Source organism: Ammospiza caudacuta, chromosome 3, assembly GCF_027887145.1.
Source record: "Ammospiza caudacuta isolate bAmmCau1 chromosome 3, bAmmCau1.pri, whole genome shotgun sequence".
NCBI classification, from domain to species: domain Eukaryota; kingdom Metazoa; phylum Chordata; class Aves; order Passeriformes; family Passerellidae; genus Ammospiza; species Ammospiza caudacuta.
In genome coordinates this window covers 104,133,768-104,160,677 of record NC_080595.1, presented here as the reverse complement: position 1 = coordinate 104,160,677, position 26,910 = coordinate 104,133,768, and the positions used below count along the sequence as shown (strand labels likewise).

Here is a 26,910-nt window from a genome sequence, read left to right as displayed (position 1 = left end):
TCTTTTAAAGTCCATGGTGATTTTTACAGGGTACCTTTATAGGAGTATTCTAGCAATTTCCAGTTAACAAGCAATATAAATCATAGAAACTGTGAAAATAAATTTTTTTCCACTTGAAGGCAGCCTTGGGGTGAATCCCAGTCTTTGTACAGAAAAATAGCTTCAGCAAGGCTGAAGAAATGAACCTTGCTAGGAGGAACCCTACAAAACCAACCCATCACCAAGACAAAACACCACTCATAGGAATGTGTGAAAAAGGTTTATTGATAGTTATGAAATAGTTATAGTGTCAATATAGGTGTTTTTAACTTTTTCTAACCAGAGAAAGATACAATATGCTCTGCTTGATTGTTTCACTGTTGTAGTGGCTCCTGCCTGGATGTCAAAATGATTTTTGTATAGGAAAATGTAATATTTGTATCAAGGTTAAAGATTAGGAGGTCTGTATGGGGAATGACAGTTACATGGTTTTCAAATATTTTGTAGTTTATTTCAAAGCCTTTAACAAATTTCCCTGATTTTGTCTTACTTCTATATATTTGTTTTTCTGATCTGTTTTTTCTGGAATTGAGTCTTCTGTGTTCCACTCCTTTGGTTGCCTCATTTCATAAGAATTTGTGTTTCTTTATGCGTGGTTGTCATGGTTTAACCTCGGTCAGCAGCTAAGCACCACACAGGCACTGGCTCACTCCTCTACAGCAGGATGGGGGAGGGAGTTGGGAGAGTAAAAGTGGGAAAAGTCATGGATTGAAATAGAGTTTAGATAAGGCAAAAGCTTTCCACACAAACAAAGACAGACCCTATCACTCTGAGCATCCCCACCCTTCCTCCTTCTTCCCACAGCTGTGTATGCTGGGCACTGCTGATATGGAACATGGGATAGCCTTGTGGTCAGCTGGGAATCTGGTATGGAATATCCTGGTGGGATATTCAGTTGGGATCAGCTCTCCTGGCCATGTCCCATCCCAGCTCCCTGTGTTCCCTCACCCCCCCTCTGCTGGGTGGTGCTGGTGCTTTCCTGAGGAGCAGGAAAAGCCTTGCCTCTCTGGAAGCCCTGCTCAGGGGTAACTTAGACATCCCTGCATTATCAGCACTGCTTGGGTCACAAATGTAAAACACAGCCCCACACCAGCCACCCATACTATAGAGAAATTTAACTCTGTCCCAGTCAAAACCATCAGTGAACAGTTTGTGTAGCAGCAAATTATAATTTTCATTAGGCTTGTTAGAGTAGATTCTGTAAATCTATTGCAGTTTCCAGCTGGGAAATAGTATTTAACAATTGAAACAAAACACAATACAACAAAGAAGAAAAAATTTAATGAAAACCCACCAGAAAACAAAAGCCAAACCACAACCCCAAATCTAATGCTTTGCATGTGCAAGGCTACTTCTTACATGCTGCATAGTTATTTCTGTAGTAAAAGAACAAAGAGTATGAAATAGATGATGGAAAGAGCTGAGTCTGGAGGACAAGGAAGAAGAATTGTGGAACACTGTGGAGGGGACAGGGCTGAAGATGCTTTTTCTGCACCTCTGCAATAAGATCACAGATCCTTTAAGGTTCTTCACAGGCCACTTGTGTCAGGTTTCTCCCTTTACAAAAGATCCTGTATATTGCTTCTGACAGTCAACTAACAGTAAGTTAAGTCTTTCTGAAAGTATTTCAGTGGAGATTTTGGCATATAGGAAGGCATGGATAGGCAAGGTGGGCTACAGGACAGTACAGTGACAAACAGTGTCATTTATGCCTGTTGCATTATGCTGTAGCAGCTGTATGTACCATGTTCTTTGATGCACAGAAATGCACTGAAAAGGCTGAATTCTTCAGCCACACTCAACATGCTGTGTTTCTTCATTGTTGTTTTGATTTAGGATATTCAGCTGTGGTGGAGGTTGGTACAGGCAGCAAAGCAGCCATGCTGCTCTTCTGGACAAATACTGGACCAAAATTCATCTGGATAACATGAGCAAAGGAGAGCTCAAGGAGGTATGGGGGTGTGTTGCTCCATTGTGGCATGTGAATAATTGTTTCATCTTAGAGTAATAAATGGTTTTCAGTAGTTAATTGAATCCTTATTTATCTTCAAGTTCTACAATAGTCCCTTACAATTTCAGCTTTGTGCTGCCAATTTTGAAGTAAACAGGCAGTTTGTCAGGAAAATTTGAAGTGAATTGAACCAAGATTCCTGGAACTTGCCTTGACAGACACAATTGTGCTTTGTGTGGGTCTAAGAATCAAGTTACTTTGCTGCTTATTAGCCCACAGCGACTTGAAAGCAGAGAGAAATAGCAAAAAAGAAAATTGAGTTTACTCTAATTTGGTGTTCTAAGCTTTGAGCTGAAAAATAGTTGGTCACTTATCAGTTAAAAATAACTGCTTCTGTTAACATCTTTCTTTTGTTAGCATCTCTGGGAGGTGTTTGCTCTGTGTAATTCTTCAGAAGATTAAAACAGCCTAGGGCTCATATGAAAATTCAGTTCTCTGGAGATTCTCCTTGTGATACAGAGCTCAAAACAGGATCTGATTCTGGAAGAACCTTGGCTGAGGGAAAACGCAGTGAATGGTATATAGCAGAACAGTTTGGGAGAAAATTCTGAATTTTCTAGAATGGAGAAGACAATTTTTTTCAGTAGAATTCATTCACTCCTTTGGTCTCATTCAGCAGCCAGCACAATTATAGATGGCCTTAAATATCTGTGAGGTTTTTTTCCTTTCTTGTCATTTGTCAGCTAATTGGTAGGAGTGGGGCAAGAACAACTACAAAAACTTTATGAAAAAACAAAACTTGAGTGTTAGCTGTGTCTCTTACCACCAGGTTCTTTTTATTCTTTTTCTGCAACTTTGTAGCTTAAGTCACAAAAATGTATAAACTGAGTACTTAGATTCCACAGTAGTATACCCACTTACTTGCCTTGAAAAAAGTCTCGTGATTTTTTTGATTATCTTAAAAGTCTGTCTGGCAGGGTAGGACCAGTTTTCCTGGCCTGTATCTGTGAAGAGTAATTTTGAGAAGCAATATTTTGGTTGGCAAGCTTTAGTGGAGAGAACAAAGCTGAAAGGAAGTTACAAAAGAAAAATTATCCCCTTAACGTGCCTTTGTCAGCACAGTGAGTAGATAATTTGAATGCAATATGAATTTAGTCAATAAAAGGATGGGAGGTAAGGACTTCTTTTACCAGTTGTAAACTGGTCACGATTTGGGTTCAGATAAGATTGAATGTACTTTTTTTTCTTCCTGTTGCTATTTGTGCAAATGTATTAAATGATCTGGAGTAGAGCTGAGCCGGAAAAGTTTGGTTTTGGCATCAAAATCAGTATCATAGTAGTCATAATTTCTGATTTCTTCAGGTGAGAGATTTCAGGAGAGCAGTTTCATATTGCTTGCTAGCTATATCTATTGAAGCATCTCCCAGTGAAAACTGGGGTGCTGTTGGTTTCTTTCCAATGTGGATGGGTTTGTTGTTTTCTTGTTTTGTTACATTTTTTTTTCTTTTTTTTTTGTGTCTGGTTTCAGATCCTCCAAAGGAGATACCCCAACCTTGCTCTTGTGACAGATCACTTGCTAAACATTTTCATTGACCTTGCTGGAGACAAGTATCAGGCACCAGAAAACAGTGCTGCTGGCTCCAGTCATGTGCCAGAAGCAACATCAGAATCGAGATCAGAACATAAGAAACCAAGTTTGGAAGGACGAGAACTATCTCTAAGGTTGTCTTTTCTTACATGTTTATTGGAAACCAGCTAGCTACAGAGATAGAAGGGTTTAGTTTTGTTATTTTTCTTAACTTTTTAGAAAGAATGGTAATAGCTTAATAATTAAATGTGAAAAACTGGGAAATAGATTTTTTTGTTTTAAATAATGATTAATATATCATTTAAAGAAGCTAAAGTCATTCTGGATTATTTAAACTTCCTATTTGCTATACTTACTTTTTGGGTGGCATGGGGGAATGTGTGGGTTCTGTCATATGCAGTACTTTGTTGGCATCAGTCCATGTGAATTTATTCTTAATTATTGTTAACACAAGATATTGGTACTAGTTAAGAACTGGAAGGTGCTTATAGTGTTATCTCAGTAGCTAGAAAATAACATTTTCAGTAACTGAGTGTATTATCTTGATTATTTCATGCTGAACACTCAGCATTATAACTTAAGGTGACTGAAAATAACTGTATCTGTAATGTACTGTTAGTTTCAGAAATTCTGTGATGAAATGTAGTTTGATGCTGAATTATTTCTTCCTCTCCTACCAAATGTCAGTTCTACTCATCTGGAATTTCTGTAACCAGTAGTGCTTTGTAAATTAGTTAGTAAATGCTAGGTGTGGGTAGTACCTGATATTTGTGTAGAGCAAAAGAATGTCAGTTTTTTCTAGAACAAAGTTTCCTTTTCTTGCCTTTTGGAAGATCTTGTTGTTGGTAAGGAATCTGTATCTTGAAAAAATAGGGGGTTTATACCTGTCTGGACTCTTTAATACCTTTGAGTTTTACAGTTAAAGTTATGATTTAATGGGAGTATGTATGATCTATTTATAAGCAATGTTGGTGTGTGCTCAGCTGCTCCTCAGAATTATTGTCCTTTGTATCTTCCCATGTACAACTTGCACAGCAACTACACGTGCAAGTGCCGCAAGATGATGTCATGACCTAAGCTGAATATGAAAGAAGATGCTGTGTATTTTGGCATGTTTGTTCTAAATCTTTTTGTTTTTTCTTTTTAGAGACCTACTGAATTGGTGCAGCAGGATTGCTTGCAACTTTGACAGTAATTCTTCAACCACAGCAGTGAATATTTTTCAGGAGGTGCGGTAAGACTTGATGCAGAAATTGATCCCAAATTCTATTGATGTCTCACGAAATCCTCTCTTTGGGAATGTGAGATGGGAATTTGTTTGGTTTTGTTTTAAAGCAATTGGACTAGTTGGAATGTTTGTGATCTCTCTGATCAGAAGCTTTTGTTGCTACTAGGAAAGTTGTTTGCAGTAAGGTGCTAAAAGAAATTTGTGCTGTTGTACAAACGGCATGGTGGGAAATAATTGTAACTGATACAAGCTGGGATTGCATGTGGCTGAGACCTTTCTTTTTCTTGTAATATGGGGCTACTTTTCTTCTTACCTACTCATCAGTTTACAGTATAGGTTGAGGACTTTTTGGGTGTGCATCTGTCAGAGGCAGTTTTGAGATGTGAGATCTTATAATGTTACTTCCATCTCCATTTTGGTCCATTTGTCTAAAAACAGCTTTTGTGGTTGGGCATTGAAAAGTTTTTATTTTTGGTGTAAACCCACTACGTTACAGAGTTTAGAAGTTCTTATTGCATCTTTTTGAACTCTGTTGTTTAACTCCGTCAGAGGACAGTGAAATAGTTTTATTTGCAGTGGTTGGATTGGATTTGAGTTCGTTTAGATTAAGATGGTGCTTTGTCAGATAAAATCATACAAAATTAGTTTTCAAGAAGTTGGTTTTCCCCTTGACAGGCACTGGACTGTTTCACAGCCATGTTGTCCAATCAAGGGAGCAGACAGAAAATGGCAAAAGTTATTGGAAGTTACCTAAACATTTCAAAAAAAAAGGTATGGTGAGCTACAATTAACATGATCTTTATTGGTAGTATTCTATAGCTTGCAATTTTTCTATGATTAATTGAAATATGTTACACCATTTCTTATTTAAATTATGCTCACTTTTCCATCCCAAACAGGTTTTTTTTGCTTTCTATTCCATCCCAGGATCTGTTTTTATCCTATTTTTTGTTCTCCTGCATTTGTTTTTTCTCTGAAAGTTCCCTGCTACCTGTTTTAGAGCAAATGGCCTCAGGATGTAAAAGAAGGATTTCACAGCTGGAGCAGCATAGCTGCCTAAGCACATGATACCACTATATGCACAGGGTAGCAAAGAATGTGTTTTACTTAGTGAATATTAAACTCTTAAACAGAGAGATCAGCGAGAAACATGATCTTTACTGCTACTTGTTCTGTACTCATGATTACAAAATCAGCTGCCTCTCTGGAGCTGTATAAATGACAAAATTAAACTAAATCACTTCTTTGTGAACTATTTCTGACTGTAGAAAGAAGTCTGCAAAGCAAATTCCATCTGTAGTTACTTTTAAGTTGACAGATGGATCCCTGACTCTTCTGTGGATTTTTCTCTTTGTCCTTCTTTGCATTATTTCATTACAGGAATGTATTATTCCCTGCAAGTGGCAAAATATCCTTGTTTACACAAAGGATTTTTTTTTAAGGGAGACTGTTTTCTTATTGTTAAAATAATTGTTCAAGTTTGTGTTGTTGAACTACCATGGAAGTAGGTGAAGTAGAAATACAGTGGCAAAGACTATTACCAAGTTATTAAGTTGAAAGTTGTTTGTATAGATAAAAACACTTCTGAAGTCCTTCACTGTTTTACATTATGATTATGTAAAACCTCCAAAATACAGAATTATACTATTAAAAATTAACTTGCTGCAAAATAATACTGGTAGCATGGCATGGGTGTTGTTACTGTTGTGGAAGCAACGTTAGTATTGGAGATGCTGATGCTTTTTTCACAGGTGGAGTTCTTCTGTGAACTCTATAAACCGGAAATTTCAATACGGGAACAAGATGTCTCTGTTGGAAGAGTGAATCTTGTGAAGAAGCAGAACCAGGCTCTCACTCTTCAAAGGTAGAATATCCTGTAGTTTCCACGTGAATTGAAATTCACATAGGCTGCAGGTCACAGGGTTTAAGGAAAATTCGAATTGGGTATTCTCATTCTAATGAAAGGAATGTGAGAGCTCTTTCCCTTGCAATCCAAGTTTTACCTTGTGTATTTTTAAGAGTGTCTGCATCATGCTTCTGGCAGCCAAAGCATGGAGATTTTCAGCTTCTCTGAACTAGAGTGTCTTCGAAAGAGTGTGGATCCACAGCTGTTATAAAAAGATTGTGGTGGCTCTGCCTTGGTTGAGGGAGATTTTTGTATGTGTTGGTAACTTCATTGGCCAGGAAGTTATTTGGAAACCCTGAATTTTTAGGTTGTATCTTGAGAAAAATGAGTATCTTAGAAGGGTATCTTAGAACTATTTCTTTTCCAACCTACATTAAAAAAAAATCCTAAATCAAACCTCCACAAAAAAAAAAAAATTATTAAAGGCAAAATTGAAATGAACTCCTTGATAAATCTTAGTTTGAGTAACTTGCTTTGTTTTTCCAGGGCAAAGCATACCTTTGCTGCCACACGGCCATCTGCAGTACTGATTGAACAGCTTGCAGTGTCTGTTGTCAAAGGGGAGCCTGTGCTCTTGGTTGGTGAAACAGGAACTGGCAAAACCTCAGCAGTCCAGTACCTAGCTCATATTACAGGTAAATAATGTGTAAAAATTGTAATTTACGTGAAGATAATGTGAAAAACAACAAACAAACCCACAAGTTGATGGTGCTTTTCATCTCTGTTTCAAGGACACCGTTTGAGGGTTGTCAACATGAACCAACAAAGTGACACAGCAGATCTCTTAGGGGGGTGAGTCACTGACCACTGTTTTGTCTGTTCTGCAGAACAAATGGGCAGTATCTGTTACCTAGTAGGATAAATGTCTTAATAAATATGTTTGCATGCAGAAACCTTCTTGTCATTGCTGAAGAGCAGAGCAGTTACACCGAATTGTGTGCAGAGCTGTGTGTGATGAAGTCATTCAAAAACACAGCCCAATGGCTTTAAAAATGCCTAAGCTGTTCAATATACATCTGATGTAATATTCACTGGACAGATTGTTTGGTAGCATTACAAATATTTTACTTATCAGGGTGTTCCTGTCTTTACAAAAATCACCTCCTGGTGCATTAAGATATGTACGATTCTATTAGTTCATTGGTTGAGTAAAAAACTTTAGAAACAAGGTTTCATCCATGCAGCTTATTGTTGTTTCAAGTAACTGGTTTTGGACTTGTTTTCTGTTTTAAGTTCACAGGTGACTGTCTCACATAAATAATTACTCTTTTGCTTCTCTTCAGTTACAAGCCTGTGGATAACAAGCTGATCTGGCTCCCTCTGCGAGAGTCTTTTGAAGAACTCTTCTATCAGACATTCTCTAGGAAGAAAAATCAAACATTCTTGGGACACATTCAGACTTGCTACAGACAGAAACGTTGGCATGATCTGCTAAAACTAATGCAACATATTCATAAATCTGCTATTAATAAAGAAGTAAAAGAAAATGCATCTGGTAAGACTTCAGATGGATCAAACACACATTAATACTAAACCATGCAGAGGGTAGATGAATACTGGTGAATTTTGTTTGGGTTTGTTTGAAGTTTAGGGTTTTTTCCCTTCCCCTATGTTACATCTTTTTTTTTTTCTGGTTTTGAGAAGTGCAATATCAGCATTGCAACAAGACATTCTGAACAGCGTTAGAACAGTCGTTGGGTTTTGTTTTGTTTTTCCTTTTTCTAACTCATCTCTGCTGGTAGCTATGTCTGAGAGTGTGGAGATTGTCTGCTTTGTGACCCTTGACATCTGGTTTCCACTCAGTACTTGTTTGCTGTGCTGGGGAGCAGTCCTGCTCATTTGTGTGTCACTCTTCTATGTGAATGCATTCCCACTTTTCAGCCCTGGAACCTGCCTGTGTCTCAAAAATGTCCTTTTTAAAAAACAAAGCAAAACAACAATAACAGAACCAAACGCAAAGTAATAACTGTTTTAGGGTAGAAATTATTTTTAAGATCTTTCTTTTGCCTTGGTTCCTCTGTTAGTGATGCTGACTGGCCTAGTGCTTTATTTTGTTCCAGAGTGGTTTTATCTCCGAATAAGTTTTTCTTGTTTTATACTTCACAACCCATTTTGGGGCTGAGGTGATGTTGATACTTTGCCTTGCTTGGAATTGTTTCTGGTTCTAGACCAGCAGAACAAGTGAAATTGTATCTTTCTTTCCATTTGGGCTAAATAAAAGTAATTACAAACTTTATCTCCACTCTTCTTTTAACTGGTTCTTTTGAATATGCAGATATTAAAATAAGTGCCCCCAAAAGTTTAAAAAAAAAAAGTTTAAAAAATTCTTGCACTTATTGCAGGAATTGACAATCCTAAAATAAAGACAAGCTGAAATCTTGCAAAGTTTCTTAAAGAATTTTGATGTTGCATGTAGCTCAGGTAGGGATTTTAACAAATAACTGAAATCAGTGCTATAGTAAATATTGTATCTGATAAGCAATAGTGTGTTAATTATTGATACTGAAGTGTTCATTATTAATCTGTTCTGTCATAAGGGTTAGAAATTTGGATTTTTTTTTTTTGGCATGTCTCTTTCTGTCTTTGGAAATTAGACAGTGGTAACAGTCATGCTGGAACAATGTGCAATATAGGTATTTGTTCCTCATCTGGGAATGAATAGCAAATTATCTGAGCACTATTCACATATGGGCACAGTTAAATTTAAAAAAACAAAAAACCACACATGCAGGAAACCAAGTCAACAAGATTAAATTATTTTTTTTGTCATCTGAAGGACTTAAATTTTTTTGTTGCTTGAGCTTTTGTATCTCTCTGCTTGAAACAACTTGATTAAAAAACAGTTGTGAAACATTTTTTGTGCTACTGTTCTGATGGTACAAACTTAAAATTTTTTCTTCTTGCAGGCTTACCACTGAAGGAAAAATGGGAGGCATTTGGTCTTAAACTGAATCATGCTCATCAACAGATGAAAATGACAGAAAATGCCCTTCTCTTTGCATTTGTTGAGGTATTTAGACATTTGCATTTTGATGCTAGGAGGAATAAGGAGAAGTATTTAAAAGACTTTGCAATCAGTATTATATAAGTAGCTTCCTGGCAAGAACCTTGCTGTGAAGTAAAACATGTGCCATGATAACTCCATGAAATCAAGCGTGCAGATTCAAGGAAGCAGTGGTGAGATGGGCAGTGGAGACTGGTTTGTGCTAGCACATTAATTCAGTGCTGTATAACAGGAATTAGGACTGGTATGACAAAAATGTCAGTATGTCATATCTTCTCTTTAATTCTAGGAGATTAGAAAAAACTTCTTGATCAGTCTCCAGTAGGTCTTACTTCTGGCTAGGGAATCCTGTGAAGGATTTAATATTAAGAATCTGTGCTGTTTATCTAGAAGTGATTTTTCCAAATGTTTCAAACCTGTAATATGTTTTGAAGATGTTATGTGTGATTAGGAAAAACCATGAGGTTTATTTTGCTTGTTTGTTGTCACCCCAATAATCTGAATATATTCTTTCAAATTTCATGTAAAGTGTGTGAAATGCTGACCAGTCCTCTATAGAAAAATGTATTTGTGAGTAGTTGGAGAACCTCTGACTTAATATAGTGTTAATTAATAGGGTACAGATTCCTTAGGAGCATAATACTGCTTGTGTCTTTGGATTTCTTTGGATTAACTTTATTCTCATGTGGTATTGCACCTATGCACCACAGTGCTAGATTGCACAAAAAAGGGATCTTAAATCTGTTGTATTTGAGCCAATCTAACTAGTAACTGGTCCAATGATATGATAACTGTGTGACTTCTGTGACTGGCAAAATGATTGCTGTTATTGAGGGAGAGCAGTAAAACTGCTATTCCTGTAAAAGGTCTGGAATTGCCATTTGTCTAATTGAGCCATAGATTGCACACCAAGTAATTCCAGTATCTGAATGCTTCAGTTGACATTTCATTCCTGGCAACATGTTTAACAAATTGATCTTTCTTTTAGGGTACTCTGGCACAAGCAGTAAAAAAAGGAGAGTGGATTTTATTGGATGAGATTAACTTGGCTGCAGCAGAGACTTTGGAGTGCCTGAGTGGTTTATTGGAAGGATCATCTGGGTCACTGGTGTTACTGGACAGAGGAGACACAGGTACTATTTCTGTGCTTGCTTATGCCTTATCTTGGTGCTCAGCTGAGTTCCCTATTCTATGTAGCTCAAAATAAGTTGAGATCATTTACCATTAAAATGAACATGTGCACAAGAGAGCAATGTGCTCTTTGTAGATTTCATACTTCTTTGCAAGTGGTCTGTTCTCAACAGCAATGTGAGCACTGCTGTGTAGAAAGTTAACTCCCTTTAGAGATGTAAAGATAAAAAACTACAGTTGCTGAATGCTGCTCTCAAAAGCTACAGAGAGAGGCAAATGTTGTGTAAGCATCCCAGGCTTTATTTTCTTCTGGCTGAGGGAAGCACTGGCTATTGTTCTGAAAGAGGCAAAAGGAGTTCCAGGTTTAGGGCTGACATAATTTTTGAAGTGTTTTGTGTTTTTACAACATCTTGCTACACATAAAAAAGTCAGGGTTTTACTTGCGTGTGGCTGTTGTGAAGATGCAGGTACTTCTGATAAAATCACATGGGATTATTCTCTGAAAATTCTTGATGCTGGCATTTTTAAGGATATGAAGGAAATGGAGGAAATGTAGTAGTGCAGCAATAGAAAATTGCTTTAGATCAAATACACCTTATTTAACATATAAATATCCTGTGTTTATCATGAACTTTGCCTTTTATTTCTGTTTTGCTTTAGAGCCTCTTGTCCGTCACCCTGATTTTCGCTTGTTTGCGTGCATGAATCCAGCTACAGATGTTGGAAAGAGAAATCTTCCTCTAGGAATAAGAAACAGGTAGGAAATAATGATTGTGGGACAAAATAGTCACTGTCTTTTTCAGAGTTTAATTAGTTTCAGGAGTTGCCCAGTGAGGAATGCTTTATCTGAAGCCTGAGGATGCAAGTATGAACTCATTTACTACCTGTGAGAGATGTATAGTGAAGGTTTTTCTTGAAATAGAGTCAGCAAAATACTTGGAAGTAGCTGAGCCATGAGCAAATGGTCTAGCAGTAGTGTAGAGTGTTGTCATTGGGAACAGGAAATGATTATTCCTCACATTGAAGCTGTCAGCACCTGGGAATGTTACTGCAGCATTCCCAGGTACTGCAGTATAATGCTAAAAGCATTATGTTCCTGATGGGAGTGAAAAAGACAGGTAAGTGCTTGGTGTCTGCTTAGCAGCCTTTCTCTTAACTTAGAAGTGTTGATGATCCTTGCAAAAAGCTGAATATCCAGTCTTGTTTACTCAAAAGGAAGGTGATTTGCATGGTGGCACCCAATATTTGATATGTGGTCTCAGCACATTTAAAATGTGGCAAGGCAATTGGAATTGAGACAAATCCATTCTTCAGTACCATTACCTGTTCCTGTATGCACACATCTCCTCCTTGATGCAGTTTCACTCATGAGTGCCAAAAGTTGCATATGTAGTCCCTTTCCAGATTCATAAACACTGGGCAAGACTCTAGAGATGCACTAGCTATGTGTAACTAGTCATTTGTAGTTATTAGTGGCAAAGTAAGGTTTTATTGTTCTTGGCTCTCTTGCAGACTAGTGAAAGGAAAGAAAATGAGTGTAATACAGAAGAAAAGAGATTTCAGCATCAGCATAACTTACTAAGTTTAAATGAATTTATATTTCTATTTGTCAAAAATACCTACTACTATTTGTCAAAAATAGCTACTGCTGTGTCAGTACTTTGTTGTTTAGGCTGTAACATTTGAGTATCTCTTGCAAATTGTTTAAATTTGTAATTTAAATCGCACTGTTCACTGTCAGTCTAAGATGTTAAACTAATTCAGATAAATTACTTGAAAATATTAGTAATACCTTATTTTTCAACTGCTCTGCTTCTTGAGTCTGTCTGTAGGTTGGACAGTATATAGGTCTGCAGCTTTAACTGTTAATTACAAATTTAAAATGTTATATGCCATGGGATTTATATACAACATGATTTTTCCATATGGTCAGGTATCTGAAGTGTTACAGATTGATTTGATTCTTGCAGGTTTACTGAACTTTATGTAGAAGAATTGAGAAATGAAGGAGACTTGCAAATTCTTATAATGGATTATCTGAGAAGCTTGAATGTGAGCAGAAATACAGTACAAGGAATTGTGAAGTAAGTTGACTGTAATCTTTTTAAATTCTTGATGAAATAAGTCACAAAAAATAAGTATGTGGTGATAGTCTGTGGTTAGCCTGCTTTGAGAAACACTATAATGCTCTCCATGCAGCAGTTGGCATAGCTGTAGGAAACAGAAGAGTATAGACATCCATCTCTTTAATTCTGCAGGTTTCTGTATTTGTGGGAAGGAGATTTTAATTTTTTGAAACTCAGAATTGTTTTCTTGATGGCACCAGTTATATAGCATTGTTGTTTCAGTCCTCTTTCATGTCTGGGAGACTACAATGGTTTGCTTCTGTAGATAATTCTGAGGAAAGTCTTGTGTGTTTGACCAGAGTAACCTTTCTTTCCCCTAGTGTGAGGTGACCTATCTCATGTTTAGAATATCTGGAGTTTATAGTCACTCTCTATGTATCAAGCTCTGTCAGAAATACGGCTCTAAAAATACTCTGTTGCTGTGCTTCACTGACTGTACAGATGGCAGAGCTTGGCATGGCTTTCCTAACCTGGAGCTTTTGAGAAAAGTAACAGTTGGGGATAAACTGAAGTGTTCATACTTGGGCTTTGATTGCTTGGAGCAGTGGGCTGATCAGTAACAGCTCTGTGTAACTGTATTTTTGCAGCTTCTATTTGTCTGTGAGAAAGGAAGCAGAAACCAAGCTGGTGGATGGAACTGGCCACAGACCTCACTACAGTCTCCGTACCCTGTGCAGGGCCCTGAGATTTGCAGCATCCAATCCCTGTGGCAGCATAGCACGCTCCCTGTATGAGGTGATTACCTGGGCTGGCATGTGCTCAGTGTGTATTCACTACAGAGGTTGTTTGGGTAAAGGATAATCTTCTCTAAGTTCAGTATTGAACAGAAATGGTTCTTTAATCTGTATGTTTTTTCCTTATTTTTCTTGTTCATCACTGAAAATAATTCTTCTTCTTAGGGCTTCTGTTTGAGTTTCCTGACACAGCTTGACAGAGGTTCTCACCCAGTGGTTCAAAAGCTGATATGCCAGCATATAGTCTCTGGCAACATCAAAAGCCTTCTCAAGCAGGTAAGCAACTAAGATTATGAAGAGCTGTCTAGTATTTAACGTAGAATTTATTTTGAGTTGTCTTCCCTCAATTTTCCTCTACATTTCATTCTTGCAGTTCTGTTTTTCATTTTACAAAGTTAAGAAGTGGAAAAAATTAATGCCGTTCTTTTCTAGTTTTTTACTTTGCTTGAATGTTGATGTGTTAGCTGGTTTTATTTATTAATTTGAAAAAATATGGAAGCCTGAATAACTGAAGCACTGTGGAGTGTGGACAGCTTAATGCAGTGGTTCCAACTGTAAAGCTTTCACAGACTTTGGACAAGCTTTCTCAGGCTTTATATTTTTAGACTGAATGCAGAACATATGGATATGAAGAAGCATCTGTGCTTTGTCTCTTATGGGAAAGGAAGAATGTCAGTAGTGCTGGGAACCCAGCATGAGTTTGCATGGGGGATGGGGAAGCCAGTTAAAGAGATGGGTATTTGTTTCAAAATAAACCCTTTCATGCTGGAAAATGTGTATAAAAATATAAAAAATATTAAAGCAAAGCTCCTGCTTGTAAATGTCCTTCAAATTTCAGTGATAAGACTCTTGAGACATTTTCATCTTCATGCCACTGGCAAAGATTTCTGCTTCATGACCCTGAAATAATCTGGTCAGGTTTTTCCTGTAATTTGCATTCTGTGGCAAGGGGACAGTGGTTACTGCAGGAGTGCTCAGGGATTAATTAAAAATTTCTTTAGAGAATATGTAGCAGTGGTGTGACAGTAGTTGTTTTCATTAGCAAATTGAAACCCATCTGTATAATCTGTTATTTCTGTCATGTCTCCTTAGCAAATACCAAAACCTAAAGGAGGGAGTTTCATACTTATAGAAGGGTACTGGATTTCAGCTGGGGACAAAGAACCTACAATAGATGAGAGTTACGTGCTCACCCCTTCAGTTAAGCTTAATCTGAAGGACATTGTCAGGGTTGTTTCTGCAGGGTAAGTGTTTTAACTTCTTGCTTTAAAAAAGTAATGTAATTATGTTTGTTTAGGCCTTGAGTTGTTGGTGTCCCTCTAATCTTTATTGTTTGGATGAATAATGTCTATTTTCCTTCTACTTTACAGTTAACTTTTCATTATAGAGTGACTTGAAATTTATACATGTGTTTTTTGTTTCCTTAAACCATCTTACTGCCATACCTAATTTTATTTAAATTCTGATCTAGAAATTTGCAGTTAGAATAACCTGCTTATTTCACACTGCCATGAAAAGCTTCATGGGTAGCTGTTAGCACTTGGGAGTAAAGATATTTTTATTTCCCCATTAGTGTGTGATCCTGGATACCCCAAATGAGTTAAGTGGTGGTGTTTTGGTAGTGTGATTTAACCATGTTGACATCTTGTGTGTGAGAAAGCCATGGCTCATGCTTCTAACCCACTATTTTGGTCATGGCTTTTAGGACTCATCCAGTACTGATTCAAGGAGAGACCTCTGTTGGTAAAACCAGTTTAATTCGCTGGTTGGCTGCTGCCACTGGGAATCATTGTGTAAGGATCAACAACCATGAGCATACTGATATCCAAGAATATATTGGCTGTTACACATCAGATGCCTCTGGAAAGCTGGTATTTAAGGAAGGTAAGAGAGCATGTTCCATATACTCCAAATTCCTGTCTCATTTCAGTGGCTGGGTGTGTTTTTCCCCCTTTTCTGATTAACTTGTCTGATTTATTACAATAGAGAGATGACCTGTCATAAAGTTAGTAGTTGCACTTTAATGATAATCGCTTGTGTGAATTTCAATGAATTTTGGAAAGTCTCCTTATGCTTGTCCTATGGGACCTAAAGATGCTAAGCCAACAACAACTTAAACAGTACTGTTGCTTCCTTCTCTGGGTTAGTGTTCATCCTGAATGAAATGGGTTGCTGAAAGTATCTGAGTGGATGCTTCTGTTAGATTTGCTTTATAAGATTTTTAACTAGGCATTTTTCTGTTCCCCCCAAGGCATTCTCATAGATGCAATGAGAAAGGGCTACTGGATTGTTCTGGATGAGTTGAATTTGGCTCCCACTGATGTTCTGGAGGCTCTCAACCGCTTGTTGGATGATAACAGGGAGCTGTTCATTACTGAGACCCAGGAGGTTGTCAAAGCTCACCCTCGCTTCATGCTCTTTGCCACTCAGAACCCTCCAGGTCTCTATGGTGGCAGAAAGGTCTGTATGATCTGTTCCTTTTGGGTAGCCAAGACTTCAGGGAGTTAATCTCTCTCATAGAGTGTGATGGGAAAATGTTATGATGTATAGCAGCATGAATTTCGAGAGAGAGAGAGAGTTGAGGTGGCTGTGGACTGTCAGTAGAGCTGGGCTCTGTTTAGGTGAGTTGCTTGTTTCATGGATACAGAATTTCTAATTAATTTTAGGTAGTTATGATTTAAGTGATTTAGAGAACCAAACTTCATGTATATTATACTTGAATCAGCATTTCTTGTCCAAGAGCACTGGGAAAGAGATTCTACTTGAGCTGTACAAGTCCATTTTGTACTGTTTCTTGTCTGGAATAGGTAATTTTCTTCATGGTGACTGGTATGGTGCTGTGCTTGGATTTGTGATCAAAACAGTGTTGATGGCACAGGGATGTCTTAATGATTGCTGGGCGAAGCTTGGACTGATTTAAGGCCTTTTGTGCTTCTCACACTGCCCCATGTACTTGTGGAGTAGGTGGGGGGGTGCATGAGATGCTGTGAGGCGATACAGCTGGGACAGCTGACCCAAACTGCCCAAAGGGATGTTCCATGTCATATGGTGCTCAGTAGTCAAAACTGGGGGCAGGAGGAGGAGGAAGAAGGGGAGTTCAGTGTTTGTTTCCCTAAGTAACACTGGTGTGTGATGAAGCCCTTTTTTCCTGGAGATGGCTGAATACCTGCCTATTGATGTGAAGTGATGAATGAATTGCTAATTTTGCTTTGCTTGCACATGCACATTTTGCTTTACCTATAAAACTGTCTCAGCCTAAAAAGTTTTATCACTTTTACCCTTCCAGTACTCCCATTGTAAGGAGAGTAAGCTTGTGGCTTTGTAATGCCTAGCTGCCTATGCTCTTAAAACACCCAGTCCGTTTGAAAGCTTTCTTATCATCCAGTCTGTCTATTATGCTTTCTTTCAATGTTGATGTGTGTGTGTTAATTTGTATGCTATGACACTATCCTTATTTCCTTGGGATGTGTAGGGGAATATCTATGAGCAATATCAAAGGAAAAAGTTCAAACACTGATGTGGTCTCATATTTTAGGTTTTGTCCCGAGCCTTCAGAAATCGTTTTGTTGAGCTGCATTTTGATGAACTGCCAAGTGCTGAACTGGAAACCATCCTGCACAAGCGATGCAGTTTGCCACCTTCTTACTGCAGCAAGCTTGTCAAAGTCATGTTAGACCTGCAAGTATGAGAGTATTTTTTTTTCTTTTAGTATAAGAAATCCAAACATCAAAGTAACATGCACAAAGAAACAGAAATTCCTTCACGGGGGAGATATTGTTAGCTGAAGTATATTTAAAATCCTAAATCACGGAGAGAACCCACCAAGGTACTAATTTTCAATGGTTAAGACTAAGGTTAGGAAAGGTGATGTCAGATTTGAAAGAAAGCTAGGAGCAAAAAAACAACCCACCAAAAAAACAAACACCTTGGGATTTAATGTGTAGAATTATCCCTTGCTCTGGAGCCAAAGCACAGAATTGGATTTGTAGGGATCTTTGGGTCATGTGAAATTTGGTATTATTTTTAAGCAGCAATTTTGGATATGTTTAGATTCTCCTGTATTCAACAGATGTTTGACACTTAGTATGTAACTAAAACTACCTTGTATTTAAAAGCAATTATTGCAGCACAAGCTGGATTTAGTTTTATTCCAGGTAGCAACTAAGAATATTCTATTCTTAGTTGTTTTTTCTTAAAATTATCATTATCTAAATTATTTAGTTCCTAATGCTCATCAAATACCTGCCTAACAGGAGTTAGTGTTTAGACATTGTGACTTTTCTGAACTTTTTTAGGTAGTTATTCATAGAATTTTCTTTTTGCAATGTCACTGCAGAGAGGGGTGATTAGCTTTGCTAGAAGTATTTGGACAGGTTGATGAGAAGATACCTCACATTTGTTCTTGTGGCAGTCTTACCGCAGAGGTTCCACGGTGTTTGCCGGGAAGCACGGCTTCATTACCCTGCGGGATCTGTTCCGCTGGGCCGAGAGGTACCGGCTGGCAGAGCAGCTGCAGAAGGAGTACGACTGGCTTCAGCCCTTAGCAAATGATGGTGAGCTCTGCTGCCCCAGCTTTGTTAAGTGTCTATAGAATTGCTTTCCAGTCCCCACTTCTGAAGTGTAAATTTTTGTTGCTGATTACCCAGGTAGTAATTGCTTTTTCTCTTCCTTTGTTTGGTAGGTTTTATGCTTCTGGCAGGCAGAGTCAGGAAACAGGAGGAGGTGGATGTCATTCAAAATGTCATTGAAAAACACTTCAAGAAAAAAATATATCCTGAGTCTCTCTTCTCAGGGGAAAGTGTCAAAAAGCTGCTGGGTGAGTTTCCTCGAGGGGCCCCACTGGTAGATGATCTCTAGATGGACTGAAGCTGATGGATTGCTTTGTGTTGTGCAGCTAAGTATTCCACATGGATGTCAGTGATGGACAGAGATTTCAGCCATGTTGTCTGGACTCAGGGGATGAGGAGACTTGCCATTTTGGTGGGACGAGCCCTGGAGTTTGGTGAACCAGTACTGCTGGTGGGAGACACTGGGTAATCTTGCTTTTTATGATGTTCTGTACCAGCTACTGAGCTGGAGACAAAAGCATTGCGTGGGCTTCAGTGCTACTTTCATCTGGGATCTTTTAATTTGTGCCTGTCTCATGGAAGACTTGCAGCTGCTGTTTTTCACAGTTCCTTTCTGGGGGGAAGCAGATGCATCTCATTTAACCTGTGTCTTTGATGGGTTCATCTGCATTGTGTAACTACATAGAAGTTACATAAAAGTAGGAAAATGAAAATATAATCTTGCTGCCACTTCTCCACCTCATATATGGTAGTGGAGGTCATGGACGTAGATACTGTCTGCTCTTGTGCTGGTAATAAATTTGTAGAGTAAATTTTTATGGAATAGAAGGAAAGAAAAATGCAAGAAAAGAGGGAAGGAAAATTTATTTGGGTAGTAAATGAAAACTAGATGCTCAGCAGTTTATTCCATCAGACTTAGGCTTGGTCTAGACATGTAGCATTTCCAGTTCAGTGAAATGATAGGCTGGTTGAGTATCTGGAAGGGCAAGCTGAAATAAATTTGACTTAGAACATGCAGAAATCCATCAATACAGCTATTGATTTAAATTTAATTGATTTTAGTTTAATTTAATTTTAAAAGGTCTCTTGTGCAAATCAGCAACAGTTGTGCCAAAAATGGCTTCACTTTGCATACATTTCTTTCAATGAAAGGGAGCAGAAGAAAATTTGCGTGCTGGGCCTTTGCCTCATAGCTCTTCAATGAAAGTATGAATCCTGTCCAGAGTGAGCTGATTGCTTGGTTTGCTTCTTTTTTTTAGTTCATCCTTTTAAATCAAATTACTTGGTTGCAGGTGTGGTAAAACCACCATTTGTCAGATCTTTGCAGCATTAGCAGATCAGAAGCTGTACTCAATGAACTGCCACCTGCACATGGAGACATCAGACTTCCTGGGAGGGCTGAGACCAGTCCGGCAGAGGGCCAAGGAGCAGGTTTGTAATACCTTGGGTGGTGTCACCATGGAAGTAAAAAGGAGCAGTTACCATTTCTCACTTTTTTTCCTTTTCTTAGGAGGAATCTGAAGGCTCTAGACTCTTTGAGTGGTGTGATGGTCCTCTTGTTTTAGCAATGAAGGAGGAGGGTTTTTTCCTCCTTGATGAGATTTCTTTAGCTGATGATTCTGTACTAGAGCGACTTAACAGGTATGTCTGAAATGTGGTAGTACTAAGCATCCTCAGTGTTCATTATCCAAACATGAGTGGGGTAAATCTGACTTCTTTTAGGCACTTTTGTTTCCTGGCTTAGGTGAGCTGCTCTCTCGCTGAAAAGGACAATGGTACAAATAAAACTAGAAAGTAAAAACTCTGGTTTACCATTTGCAGTATTAATGCTTTCAGCCTGCCAGAGAGCTTTTGAAATTATGAATATCTTGTCAAATCCCAAAAACAAAATCTGGTTTTCCCCCTCTTTTGTGTGTGTGTAAAGAAAACCCCCAGAACAACTAAAATATAAATTCAACTTCATTATCTATTTGCAGCAGTATCCCTCATTTTAGTCTTTTCTGTTACCCATTATATTGGGTAAAGGAAAGTTTATCCAGGCCAATTAATATGAGTTTCATTTTTAAGTGATCTTTTGAAGTGTGGAGCAAAATTTAAGCAATTTTTTTTTTACCTTCTCTCTAGTGTTCTTGAAGCTGAAAAGACATTGGTACTTGCTGAAAAAGGTGGCCAAGATGATGAGGAAAATGAAGTAGAACTGTTAGTTGCAGGAAAGAAATTCCGGATCCTTGCGACCATGAACCCAGGAGGTGACTTTGGGAAAAAAGAGGTAAATGCCAAAACATCTGGAAGTACAGCATGCATCTTCTGGTCATTACTGACCATTAACTGGTTGGAGGTACAATACAAAAATGCATCATGCCAGTTCTGGCATCCAGTGCTTTCTAGTTGGCATCTGCTTCATCACTCTAAAGGAGGATTGGGGTGAATCTGTTTTCTGCCACTTCTGTGGGCTATCACTTTGGCATTATAAACGAATACTCAGCAAAATGTCAAAAGAAGCTTCAGGCCTCTAAATACTCGAGTTAGGCTTGATACATAGAATATTCAAGTACAGGAGCTGTGACTTGTGAAGCAAGTAAATCCAGGTCTCTGGGGTAGTACAAAGTTGCATATCAGATTTTTCTCCTTGATGCTGTTCAGAAAGTGATGGCCATCTTGTGTTTCTTAGTGAATAATAAACATCACATCCCAAAAGAGCTTTTTCATTAAATGAAAAAATTGTTTCTGAAGTTGAGAATTAAGTAATTTTAAACATGTTTAAAAAAACAAAACCTGTAAAATAAAAAAACCTACAACTTTTAAGCAGTGTTGGAAGCTAGGTTGATGAAAAAGGACCAGAAGCTCTTTTACTCAAAAGAAGATGGGTACTCCATTTAAAGTGGTTTCTGAAGTAGAGAACCACTCATTGAAGCCATGTGTTTAAGTAGGATTTATTTCTAGATTGCATTTTTGCTAGTAATTTTTGTTTGACAAATTCAGCCAAGGAAGAGAGGAATTAAAGAAACAAGCTGTAATTGAAGGCAAATTTCCATGTTGTGGTTTGCCTCTGTAAGCAAAGGGAGAATACAGAGCCATTGTTTGATACATGGTGTCCTGAAATGAAATGGAGCTTTGGTGATTGCAAACCACCTCAGTTTCTTCCCATATTCTTTTGAACTTTATATATCACCCATTTCCTGCATTGATGCCACTACTAGAAGTCTTAAAAATCCTTCTTCTTTGAAAGATTTTCTTACAAAGTGTCTCTGTCAAAATTAGAAGGAAATATCTATCTTGTTCATTTTATTTATTGTTTACAATTACAGTGACTACAAGGCTGTTGTTAACTGACCTTTAGGGAAGATGTTGTAATGAATCTTTAATTTAATTGCTCTGTCACTCTGCTTGTTTGCAGCTTTCCCCTGCGCTGCGCAACAGATTTACAGAAATTTGGTGTCCGCAGAGCAATGACCGTGAGGATTTGATACAGATTGTAAAACACAATCTTCATCCAGGATTGTCTCTGGGTGCAGTAAAGCACAAGGGTAGGTATTTCTGTGTGTTGATACTCAAATATTGCTCAGGAAGTAAGGAGTTTGGAGGCTGACAGCCTTTCCACAGGATGTACACCACTGTCACCCTTTTTCTGCTACATTTCTCCCTGAGGACAGTATGCTATATTCTGGACTTTGTTCTTCCTTCTCTGTGTATGGTATATGTCTAGCCAGAAGTAAATTCAAGGCTGTGTTTACTTCACCATCCAGGTAGTTGAACTATCCCCAGCCCTTCAGTGTCCCAGCTTGGTTTTAATATAGAGTGTTGAAAGAACTGGCACTTCACTTTCTGCCAGCAGCTTCACTGTTAGTGCTAGTCATGTGATGCTGTCTTGTTACCTGAATTTAAAAGGAACTGTAACCAGAGCTCAGGCAGGAGCTTTCTCTTCTCTTATTCTGTTTCTAGGATAAAGAGTACCCATCTACATTGCTCATGCAGCTGTACCTGCCTTAAAGATGTTTTTAAAACAGTGTAGCAGATGGGACCAGAAAAAATGATAACTCAAATTTATTTGGTGGTTTTTTTGTTTTTAATTTTTTTTTAGGGGCAGACATAGCAGAACTCATGATGGACTTTGTTGAATGGCTGACTAATCAAGAGTTTGGTCGCCAGTGTATTCTCAGCGTGAGAGACATCTTGGCCTGGGTTAATTTTATGAATGTCATGGCAGAGAATGAGTCAAGTTCTGCCAAGGGATGCAGCCACAGTAACATTTCCCCATGGATGTCTTTTATCCACGCTGCATGTTTGGTGTATATTGATGGAATAGGGTCAGGTAAGTCTTCAGTGCTCATTTGTTAGCAGAAAATATGAAACACTGTATTTGTATTAATATTTTTAGTCTAATGCAAACAAAATGCTTTGGGGCAGCATGGGACTCTTCCAGGAGACATTTTCACTTCCATTTGACAACCTTCTGTACATCATGTGCCTTTTCTGTGTTTCAGCAAGAGTTTAAGTAATAGAACAAGCTGAAGTAAATTACAGGGATTAATAATATTACAAAGGCTAGCACGCATATTAAGAAAACCTGTGGTTTTTATTGAGTTGATGTGGTTTTACTGAGCTGTCACAGTACCTGAGCACATATTATGCTCTCATGCTCTCCCCCACTGCACATGTCAGCATCTGTCTGTGCTGGCCTGTACTGTGCACATAGCTGAGAATGCATCTTTGTGTTTGGCTGCTGGCCCAGCTGATAAATAGTAGATAAGGGAGAGGAGGAAAAGTGGAAAGCACAAGAAATGCCAGAAAAGAAAGCCTGGGGGGGGCCTATGGCAAGATATCAGGGTGATTGTGACAGTAGAAGAAAGGGGGTTGGAAATATGGTGTCCTTAGTTCTGGGCTCACAGAACCATCTGTCCATGGTAAATAGTACTGGAAGCACTGAAAACATTAAAATAAAATATAAACCTGCATGCACAGGAAGGGATGAGTTTCTTGTCATGACATGAATGTGCCTAGTTCATGTTTTGAAGCACACTTTACTTTCCTGATTACAGGTACAACATCCTGCTCAGCTGATACAGCTTTATTAGCTCGTGAGAAATGCCTGACATTCTTACATGAGAAAATGAGTCAATTCTTTGAGCTGACTGATTGTCAGAAGAATGAACTGAAGATTTATGACAGAACAAAGCAAAAAGAGTTTGTATGGATGGACAACTTTATGGGAATTCACCCATTTTTTATTCCAAGAGGCAAGAGACTGGGAGTGGGTGGACATTTATTCTGTGATTTGTATTTTCAGTAGTTTTGTTATTCACTAGATCTAAGTAGGATACCTGAACCATCATAGAACAATTTATTAGTTCTTAAGCTTTAGAAAAATCCCTTTTCTGCCTCCAAGTGTGTAGATTACAACTCAGTCACTTTTATTAAGACACATCTGTTCATTCTCTTTTTTCATTACTTCTTAGTGGCCTAATTTTCATAGACTTTTCTGGTGTAACAAAGCTTTTTTTCAAATTTTGAGTTGTGATTTTCTGTCACTTTTGCATGCTCAAAAGGCCTGTTAACTTCCACTAACTAAAGCTGCAGCTCGTCCTGGCCCATGTTCCAAGTGTGGAAAGCAGGACAAAGCTAAAAAGAATGGAGGTTAATGCCATGCCTTGCTCTAGGCTCTCAAAGATTTCCTGCTATTTTGACAAAATCATTAATTTTTGCATTTCAGTTCCTCATGGGACAAAAGAATGCAAATGGAACTAACAAAACACTGCTGCTTGCCCTTAAAATACCACAACAAGACTAAAAAGTGATGACTCTGAGCTTTCTAACTCAGCTGGTTATTTTTTAGCATATGGACCTGTGTGTTCCTAATGCTGTACTAATTGTTCACATTTGGACTTCCTGGCATTCGTGGATTGTGTTAGTCATGCATAAAATTGTACAAAGTAAAGCTTTTTTGTAAATAGCTTAGCTCCCCTTTGCTGATTAGTTCACAAAAGGAATCTCTTTGGATCCCTTTCCTACTAAACAGGTATCAGTTTGTGTAGGATGCACTGGTGATCAATATCTTCTATACATGAGAAATGCTGTATTACACATTTGGGGCAGTGATGTCCAAGGAGCTGTACTGGCTGGAATTCAGCAGACAAGCTCTGTGCTCTCTCCCCACTGTATGCCATAATAACAATAAAGGAGAAGCAAAGTTTTAACTAAGGGGATGTTCCTTCACAGAAGTGGCAGTGGGAGCATGACTGGATTGTATCCCTCAGTGTCAATTTTTCAAGAGCTGCTTCTGAGTTTTAGATTCACGTGAATGAAATGCAAGAATACATTTATGTTTGTTCAGGGATAGATCTCTACTTTAAGTCATGAACGAGGAGATACTGAGGTTTCATGGCAAAATAAATCATATGTCTATGTGCTTTTTTGCAAAATTCACTTTAAATATGTGGAGATGGGCTGAGATGTAGCTGTGGATCAAATAAAATCTATGTGCCACGTCTCCAAGAATGACATACAAGCTGGATCTCCATTGCTTGCTGCACTGAGATAAATTTACAGACAGAGTGAGCTCATTCAGAGGCATACTATCAGCACCTCCAGCATAAACATTCTTTAATTGTTTAATTGTTTTCTGATTTATCTTTACTTTATTTTAGGCCCTGTTCTCCAGAGGAACAACATGACAGATTATGCTTTAAATGCTGGGACTACAGCAGTGAATGCACAAAGGCTGTTAAGAGCCCTACAGCTTAACAAACCTATTCTGTTGGAGGGCTCACCAGGAGTGGGCAAGACCAGCCTGGTGGCTGCCTTGGCAAAAGCCTCAGGGAACTGTCTTGTTCGAATCAACCTGTCTGAGCAAACGGTAGAATAAAATATTACCTTCCTTACTTGGTGTTTATGGCAGGGTAGAAGCTTTGTGTAACTTTTAAAGTGCCGTTCTCTTTAACTTTGACACTGTGTCTGAAATGTCAGTTTTTCCTTCTTGGTCTTAGTGGTCTCAGAACTGAATGGGAGGGGGAAGGAGACAGAGCAGTAAGCTTCTGTGATTGAGTGCCAATTCCCAGATATTTCTGTTCTTTTTAGGTGAAGCCATGCTTTTCTTTGTCTACCGTGTTTTTCTTGGTTTCTGCAACATTACTCGAAACTAGCTTTAAGGCTTTTTAGCTTTTTTGTTGCAATTTAAATTTTTGTTGTTAAATATTGTACCTTATCACTGGGGTTCTATAATGAAAAAGCTTTCAGCATTTTTTGCAATTGCTGAAAATTATTAATTAGATCTAAAGTGTAGGTATTAAAAGGAAAGGGAGAAAATGTTTAGTGAAGTTAACAAATAATGTTTATGAACTTGTGTTAAATTCTGTAATTCTTCAATTTCCCCATTCTGTTCTTTTCTCCCAAAGGATGTGACAGACTTATTTGGGACAGACTTGCCTGTTGAAGGTGGGAAGGGAGGAGAATTTGCCTGGCGTGATGGACCACTCTTAGCAGCATTAAAGGCTGGACACTGGATTGTGTTAGATGAGGTAAGTTCAGGTTTGGGGACAAATAAAATGGAATGTTCTAGAAGAGCAAATTTGGTTGATTTGCCTTGTGGAATAAATACCTACGAGTGCTGATGACCTCCCTTCATGAAGGCAGGTGGTGACTAGACTGTTTTGAGACAAGAGAACAAGGATTGAATCCCAACTTAAATGATTGCAGAAGACCAAGGATAGGTTTGATTTGCATTTGAAAGGTTTTAGGGAAGAGTGTCAACAGAAGTTTTGGTACAACTGTTCTTTATGGATGCAATTTCACTGAAATAAAAGGTGTTTTTCTGGGACTAATATACTGTGTTGGTTATGGATTTGAGATGGGGAAGAGTTCCATCTTGCCAGTATAAGCTTTCCTGCCACTGCAGGATTGTTCATGTACCCTGTAGCAAGTGCTTTCAACCATGTGTGTGACAGATCTGCCTTTTTGGCAATATGCACTCTTAATTACTGCAGAGTGCAAAATCTTCAGTTCCTTAGCCCCTTGTAAACCTCCTTTTTTCCCCCCTATTGAGAAGAATGTCACTTCCAACACCCACTAGAGACTGCCTGAATTTAAACAAACAAACAAATAAAATGCCCTGAGTGCCACAAATGTATGAACATAAATTTAGAAAAAAATGTCTTGAAAATGCAGATTTTACAATGGAGAATTGTTTTGTTATCACAGTGAAAAAAACCACAGTACAAATAACAAGTGAACATAAGGAAGTGTTAGTTGCTCCAGTATAATAACAGTCTAGCTGGTGGTAATAATTTGTGTTAGTTCTAGAACAGGAATGAAATGGAATTTTGCCTTCTATATATCCCAGACTATTAGACTAGAGATTATGCAAAAATGTTTTGTGCAGCTTTAATATTGTATCCTTCTTTCTTTCCTCAGTTGAATCTGGCTTCTCAGTCTGTGTTAGAGGGGCTTAATGCATGCTTTGACCACAGAGCTGAGATTTATGTTCCAGAACTGGGAATGAATTTTCATGTACAGCACAAGACGACAAAGATTTTTGGATGCCAGAATCCATACAGACAAGGAGGTGGAAGGAAGGGTCTCCCCAAGTCCTTTCTTAATAGATTTACACAGGCAAGCTTATTTGTTTGGTTTCAACTACATC

The 26,910-nt window shown here is 38.2% G+C and overlaps 1 protein-coding gene across 1 annotated transcript in view; it reads left to right on the top strand.

The window, feature by feature from the left end:
* Positions 1-26,910, top strand: part of MDN1 (midasin AAA ATPase 1) — a 93,011-nt gene that overhangs the window by 15,147 nt on the left and 50,954 nt on the right. Inside the window, exons 9-38 of the mRNA XM_058801271.1 lie at positions 1,876-1,990; positions 3,519-3,712; positions 4,726-4,807; positions 5,482-5,577; positions 6,558-6,670; positions 7,199-7,347; positions 7,444-7,504; positions 7,996-8,207; positions 9,619-9,722; positions 10,705-10,849; positions 11,508-11,604; positions 12,818-12,931; positions 13,561-13,708; positions 13,873-13,983; positions 14,800-14,951; positions 15,413-15,591; positions 15,959-16,167; positions 17,243-17,389; positions 18,119-18,260; positions 18,389-18,523; positions 18,602-18,740; positions 19,568-19,706; positions 19,786-19,916; positions 20,400-20,544; positions 21,673-21,802; positions 22,357-22,587; positions 23,315-23,512; positions 24,920-25,128; positions 25,667-25,789; positions 26,682-26,879. Of these exons, the coding sequence (XP_058657254.1) occupies positions 1,876-1,990; positions 3,519-3,712; positions 4,726-4,807; positions 5,482-5,577; positions 6,558-6,670; positions 7,199-7,347; positions 7,444-7,504; positions 7,996-8,207; positions 9,619-9,722; positions 10,705-10,849; positions 11,508-11,604; positions 12,818-12,931; positions 13,561-13,708; positions 13,873-13,983; positions 14,800-14,951; positions 15,413-15,591; positions 15,959-16,167; positions 17,243-17,389; positions 18,119-18,260; positions 18,389-18,523; positions 18,602-18,740; positions 19,568-19,706; positions 19,786-19,916; positions 20,400-20,544; positions 21,673-21,802; positions 22,357-22,587; positions 23,315-23,512; positions 24,920-25,128; positions 25,667-25,789; positions 26,682-26,879 (4,348 nt within the window). The remainder of the gene's footprint in view (positions 1-1,875; positions 1,991-3,518; positions 3,713-4,725; positions 4,808-5,481; positions 5,578-6,557; positions 6,671-7,198; positions 7,348-7,443; positions 7,505-7,995; positions 8,208-9,618; positions 9,723-10,704; positions 10,850-11,507; positions 11,605-12,817; positions 12,932-13,560; positions 13,709-13,872; positions 13,984-14,799; positions 14,952-15,412; positions 15,592-15,958; positions 16,168-17,242; positions 17,390-18,118; positions 18,261-18,388; positions 18,524-18,601; positions 18,741-19,567; positions 19,707-19,785; positions 19,917-20,399; positions 20,545-21,672; positions 21,803-22,356; positions 22,588-23,314; positions 23,513-24,919; positions 25,129-25,666; positions 25,790-26,681; positions 26,880-26,910) is intronic.